This window comes from Nymphalis io, chromosome 4 (genome assembly GCF_905147045.1).
Source record: "Nymphalis io chromosome 4, ilAglIoxx1.1, whole genome shotgun sequence".
Taxonomy (NCBI): domain Eukaryota; kingdom Metazoa; phylum Arthropoda; class Insecta; order Lepidoptera; family Nymphalidae; genus Nymphalis; species Nymphalis io.
This window is the reverse complement of record NC_065891.1, coordinates 7,377,383-7,383,846: the sequence shown is the minus strand read 5'-3', so window position 1 is coordinate 7,383,846 and position 6,464 is coordinate 7,377,383. Positions and strand designations below refer to the sequence as shown.

At 29.1% G+C, this 6,464-nt stretch overlaps 1 protein-coding gene across 1 annotated transcript; it reads left to right on the top strand.

Moving 5' to 3' along the window:
- The first annotated feature begins 311 nt into the window (after positions 1 to 311).
- Positions 312 to 6,022, top strand: LOC126768112 (uncharacterized). Its single transcript, XM_050486006.1, has 9 exons — positions 312 to 557; positions 783 to 854; positions 930 to 1,180; positions 1,253 to 1,401; positions 1,508 to 1,697; positions 2,199 to 2,369; positions 2,463 to 2,648; positions 3,084 to 3,179; positions 3,335 to 6,022. Exons 1-9 carry the CDS (start codon positions 470 to 472, stop codon positions 4,775 to 4,777), a joined length of 2,646 nt encoding a protein of 881 aa, XP_050341963.1. The 5' UTR covers positions 312 to 469; the 3' UTR covers positions 4,778 to 6,022.
- Positions 6,023 to 6,464: the final 442 nt, after the last annotated feature.

The following is a 6,464-nucleotide window of genomic DNA, read 5'->3' as shown; positions in this document are numbered from 1 at the left end:
CTTTAATTATTGTTAATTTCCGATTGTTACTAACATATTTTCTAATAAGTTTATTTTGATATATGTTATACAAAGCCTGCGCTACACATTTGTATATATAATACATTTAGAAGACGATTAACGAATATAAGTATTTATTAAAATAACGTGTATTCATAAAAGAGAGTACATCAAGCATTTCTTTTTGCTATTTATATTAAATTTTAACCACCACCGCTTTACTAAAATACAATTGCATACTTTGAGTTGAAATGACAAATATTTTTTTATCTGTATAAATATTTCGCAGTAAAAAAAAAAATAATGCCAAAATGGCTGAATATAAGTTTGCATTGTACAAATTTAGGGATTTGCGTAAACTATAGAAAATAATAAGAATTTGGCGAATCCATCAAGACAAGTGATTATCAAATGATGATAAATCCATTTTATATAATAAATTAACTTTTATGTACGCTTTACTTTCATAATGAGTGACATCTCCAATAATGATACGATTGAGATGTCTGAGAAGCCGGTTCAAGAAAACGAAGATGTTAAATTCCCGCCCTTCCCTGGTTAGTTTTAATACACTTATTTTCTCTATAATCTTAATAAAATTAATTAAGAAACCAAAAATTTATCACTTATTCGTTATATTTATTTATTTATTATGTTGCCTTCGTCTATCGCAATTAATAATCACTTCAATTCTAACTTTTCTTGTTACATTACTTTTTTATTTTATTATGATTTAAATATTTATTATTTACATTTTTATCAATTAAGCTGATTATTTTTAGATCCAACTGATAATGATTTTGAGGATGATATACCAGAGGAAGAAAGAACTTATTACAAAAATAAATTTAAAGGTAATTTTTTTTAAATGTAAATACAAAGTTCCAGGATAAATCTCAAATTGTATAAGTATGAATAATTTGTTTTAGACTTGAATACTGTAACCAGTGTAAGATTACACTGTTCTGCTTGTGATCGTCACTTAGGATGCTCAGCACGCAATGAAAGTCGGATGCGTCCACATCCACTGCTCCGCACGTTAGTGTGCCATACTTGTCACACATTTTATAATAGTGGAGAATTTGAAAAAGGTGATGATGGTTCTGAATTGTATTGTCGATGGTGTGGACAAGGTGGACAAGTTTATTGCTGTTCAGGATGTCCACATGTGTTTTGTGCGGTAAGGAATAATCATTGAAATTTCTTAGCTATAGATTATTTTTTAATGTATATTATTACGAACTTTTTATAGAAATGTATAAGAAGAAATTTGGGAAATCCAAAAATTAAAGAAATAGAGGAATTAGATGATTGGAAGTGTTTTAAATGTAATAATAGATGTTTATGGGATCTTCGTGCTATTTGTTGGGCTGTTCTTCGCTACTGTGACTTAAAAAACAAGTTTGTATTATTTTATATTTAAATCTGATTAAATAATATAATATAGTGTCATTAATAAGATTCTTAGGTAATCATTATTTAATTTAAAAAAAATTTATCAAACCAGAATAACATACGAAACACAGGATTTGGCTTTGAAGGAGACATACCAAAAGCATTGTTTATTAGATCACTCTGAATGTTGTAAGAATAAATTTAGAAAAAAAGAATCCAAGAGAAAGGAACCAGAATCTACTCCGTCTACAAGAAAGTCATCAGCTGCTGCTCTTATTTCTAAAATACCACCAACCATTCAGGTAATTATTTTTCAATACTTAAAAATAATAACAGTAACTATAACAGCCTGTTAATTTCCCACTGCTGGGTTAAGGCCTCCACTCCCTTTTGAGAAGGTTTGCAGCTTATTCCACCTCGCTGCTCCAATGCGGGTTAGTAGAATACACATTTGGCAGAATTTCAATGAAATTAAACTCATGCAGGTTTCCTGGCGATTTTTTTCTTCACTGTCAAGCATGAGATGAATTATAAATACAATTTAAGCACATGAAAATGCAGTGGTGCTTGTCCACGTTTGAATTCACTATCATCAGTTAAGATTCACGCTTTCTAACCACTACGCCATCTCAGCAAAAATGATAAAATTTCATTAAATTATTGGTATCATACTTAAAAATATTGAATGAGAAAGTTGGATATAAAAAAAATATTTTGTATTAATTAGAAATCTAATCAGAATAAGTGAGGTATAATGTTATTGTTTTATAATCATAACAAACAATTTGTAATAAAAATTACAGGTAAAAAAATTTGCTTCAATAAATATGGAGGAGTCTGTTAATATAAAATCTGAAAAGAAAGCTCAAAAACGCCCAGCAAGTCCTAAACACAAAGCTATATTGATAAAAAATCCTATTGCAATATCAACTAAAATGGCTAATCAGATGATTCCAGTGCCAAAAAAGATAAGAGTAAGTTCTTAAACAACTTATAAGATTTTAAATATCTAATTGCTCAATATAATAATAATTAAGACATTTAATAACAATAATTTTATTTTTCAGATGCCAATTTCTCCAGTAATTAATCCAGTTAGATTTAGCAATGACAGGAAAACACCACACACCTATAGCAACTTTACACGAATAAGACCCAAACCACCACAAATGTCGATCATGTTTAATGGATTTAACAACACTGCTACATACAGTAATGATAATATTAATTTGTCATTAGAAAATTTAACACAGGTATTCATTCTTATTTGAATTTTCTATCAACTCAGATTTCTATCAAATCAGATTTATCTGTGCATTCTTTTTTTTTAACTTTATTTGTATATTAAGATACATCCTCATTATGGAGAGCTAAACTAAAATATAAACGAAATTCGACATAGTTGTAGTTTATACTTAGATTGAGGAGGATACTTTATATTTTAGCTATTAGTTTTTAGGTACCTTAAAAAATTTGTCTTTGCAATATATCTGTTAACAAAGTTATGGATAGTCTTGTCAAATACTTTTTTTTTTACATTAGTCATATGAAATTTATAAATATTTTTTTCAAAATCATCAAAATCGTTTATGCCGACTAAATACATTTAGCGAAAATTTTGCAAGCTACTTTTTTATCTTATGACACCATACCAGTGACAAATTACTAGAGCAGTTTAATTTTCATAGGGTTTAGATATGTCAGCTGTTGCAGCAATTGCAGGCAGCTCGAATGATGATGATGTTGTTTGCACACCAGATTTTCCTCTGGAACCATTGTGTGAGGTACAGTAACGGTTTCTGAATGTAGTTTAAAAAAATGTAATAGTCAAATTCAAACAGTAGATAAAAATTAAAATAGTTATATGTAGGTTAAGATGACTAATATAGATTATTTAAAAATAAAGTTTTTAAAAGTAATATTTATTGTAATATTGCAGGTGACTGAAGACAATGGCGATGATGATGTACAGTGCATGACACCAGGCCCAGCGTTCACACCGAAGCCCCCGCCGCCGCTTGTTGCACGCAATAATAATACTTTACCAGATCTTAGTCCTGAAAATATTGTACAAATGACTGAAAATGATGTTACAGTAAATACTACCACTGGTGGTTTAAAGTTCAGAGTGGATCCCCAAACCTTATCGTCTAACAAAATGTATCGCTTGCCGGATGGACGAATTTTTGCGATAAATGCAAATCCTACTATGCCAGGAGGGTATTCGGCTACGATAGTCGCTTTAACAGATAATAATTCAGGAAAAGCTACATCAAAGGGCACAACATTTGCTGCGAAATTAAGCGCTGTTACAGCGCAGGGTGCGACGCCTCCTCCTCTAAAATATGTGAGTCGAAATCAAACTAGTCGCAGTCCAAATAAACGGAGTACACCTAAATCTACAAAAGTTGGTAAGGGAACTGACTCATCTAGAATTTGTGACTTAAATGTACCCATAGAATGGTATCGATATAATTTAATTGATGCCATTGATGCTCTTGAGTACTCATTATCAAGATTACATCATTTAAAGAAAAATGCTACTACCATGCATTTACGAACTCGTTCAATTAATGAAATGCGTAACTTACATAAGTCATTGGAGCGTTCATTAACAACATCAATGACGAGGTTTAAGGAAGTCCGAGATAATTTGAACAAAGAGTTTAAACAATATATTTCAAAGAAAATGAGTAACAATCTCAGTGATGATGATGATGTTGAAATATTACATGAGGATGATAATGATGATCCCATTTTTATCGATGAAAACTCACTTGAATCAAATGCACATGATAACCAGGAAGTTGATTTGACGGCTGTTGGCAGCAGTGATCTCAATGATAGCAGTGAAAGATCATCAGAGAAAAATGATTTATCAAGAATTGAAGCCGATACTTCGAACACAGAACACCATGACAATAACTTTGTAAAAATTAATATGTCTGCTCAAATTTTAGCCAATAAACAGAATGATCATGAACATTTAGAAAAACAAAACGTTCACATTAATCTTGAACAAAATACTGACGAAAAAGATGACTCGAGTGAAAACCAAAATGAGCAGGATATTGAAAATAAAAACAAAACATCCAATGAGAACTTTCAGTTAGATTGTAAAGAATTAATAAACAATATTGTTTGTAAAACAGAAACATCAATCAGTAGGATTAAAAAGATTGAGATGTTAGATGAAGATAAAATCTTAAATGAAAGTTTAATTCCTCCAGAAAACGACAAAAAGATTCAAGATGCAGAAATAAGTGAAGAGATGATTGAAAATTTGTTGAAAGATGATAATGCAGGTGATGATGATACTCAGAACATTCAGTCCTTGAATACTTCAGATGAAATAAAAGATGTTCTCTCGAAAAAGGACTAGTACTGAATATAAACATGAGGTAATTCCTATAGTTAGTAAGCCAATTGTGGGGATATATATATACTAATGATTAAAATCAGAAAAATACTGTTTTACTGTCTTATCATTAAGTAACTGTAAGTAGAAAAAAAAATAGGAATTATTGTGTAATACGCATTTGTGACAATTTGTTCACTTGTAAGTTTTCATACGATAATTATTTCCTAATTACGAAATTTTAGAGAGCAAATATATGAAATACGACTAATATATTAAGTTAAAATCGTACAATATTTGTTACATCTGATTATTCAAGGCATTAAGAATCCTTTAAATGTCGAAATTATAGTCACAAAACCATTTCTTTGTATCATTCAGAAAATGGTTATTTTTTGTGTTATATTGGAATAAATGTAATTAATAATGATTTCAAATTGACATTAAAATAAAAATAAGTACAGTTTCTAAGATAGAAGAAAATAAGTACACTTAAATTGCTTTATTATAATATCTTATTTTAATAAAAATTAAATTTAGCAACCTTTATATGTTTATAATAACTGCAGTCTTACTTGTCGATAAATACTTGAAGGGCGATTTATGAAGTACGCGTAGTATTCATTATTACTTGGTATTTATCAGCGACAAATTTTGCCTTATAGATCTGTTTTAAATCGTTATACATATATACGTGTATATATATATATGGTGCTTTATAAAACCAACAATTTTATAAAGCCCCATATAAAAACATAAATCATAACTACATAAGGCTTTTTTATAAATAGTATTTTAAATATCAACTCAACTAAAGGTCAACTCATGAGTCCGGCCAATAAGTCATTGAGTTTTGTCGAGAAGTTCTCAGTAGCAGCCCTAACTTAAGAAGTTGACAATGCTAACACCTTCGTGTCTTGAAATGCACATAAAGCCTTGGTTGAACGCCTAATTATTTCTGGTCGTGTCGGATTGCTATCCAAACGCCTAATTATTCAACAATGCAATACTCGTGTAAATTCATTCCTTTCAGCTTATGACTTAAATAGGTGACCGCTGTCGCTGTGCTTCAGCACATTTAATACTATTTTTTCTCAATTTCTCCCATTCAGTTTTCAATTGTAGTGCACATTAATTAGATTTAGTGCGTTACAATAGTATTGTACAATATGGACAAAATGAAACATTGCAATAAACTTATTTACCTTCAAATGATAATTAAATATATAATTTATTATTTCTAATTAATGGTATGACCAATAATATCATTCTTGCAAACATAATATTTTTTTATATATATATATTATCAATATTTCAGAAAAAAAAAATTGTAATATTAAGTATTTATTTGAATGCTACTTTGTGTAAATTGTCTTCGGTAGCAGATAACGGTAATTAGTAAATAAAACCAGTAAATTGGATTTGACATAAGTAGAAATACTAAAATATTTTTTTTATTTGTTACATATAGTTTATACTTTATCCTCAATGTATTTAAAATTTTAAACCTTGATCTCCGAAATATTACATTTAATGCGATGCGACCATATTTAAAACAAATAAAATTAAGCTTGTTATAGTTTGTTCGTACTAATAAATCTTTCTAATTTATCAACATTGCAATACATATAATAATCACTTGAGTAAAGAAGTAATTGAAAAGAATTATATATAATATATTACATTATATATGTCATCGATTCACATTTAT

Excerpts from the sequence above, each read along its gene's own strand:
- LOC126768112 (XM_050486006.1), top strand. The coding sequence starts at position 470 with ATGAGTGACATCTCCAATAATGATACGATTGAGATGTCTGAGAAGCCG. Across the intron at positions 1,402-1,507 it reads TACTGTGACTTAAAAAACAA|AATAACATACGAAACACAGG; the intron begins GTTTGTATTATT and ends TTATCAAACCAG. Across the intron at positions 3,180-3,334 it reads CTCTGGAACCATTGTGTGAG|GTGACTGAAGACAATGGCGA; the intron begins GTACAGTAACGG and ends GTAATATTGCAG.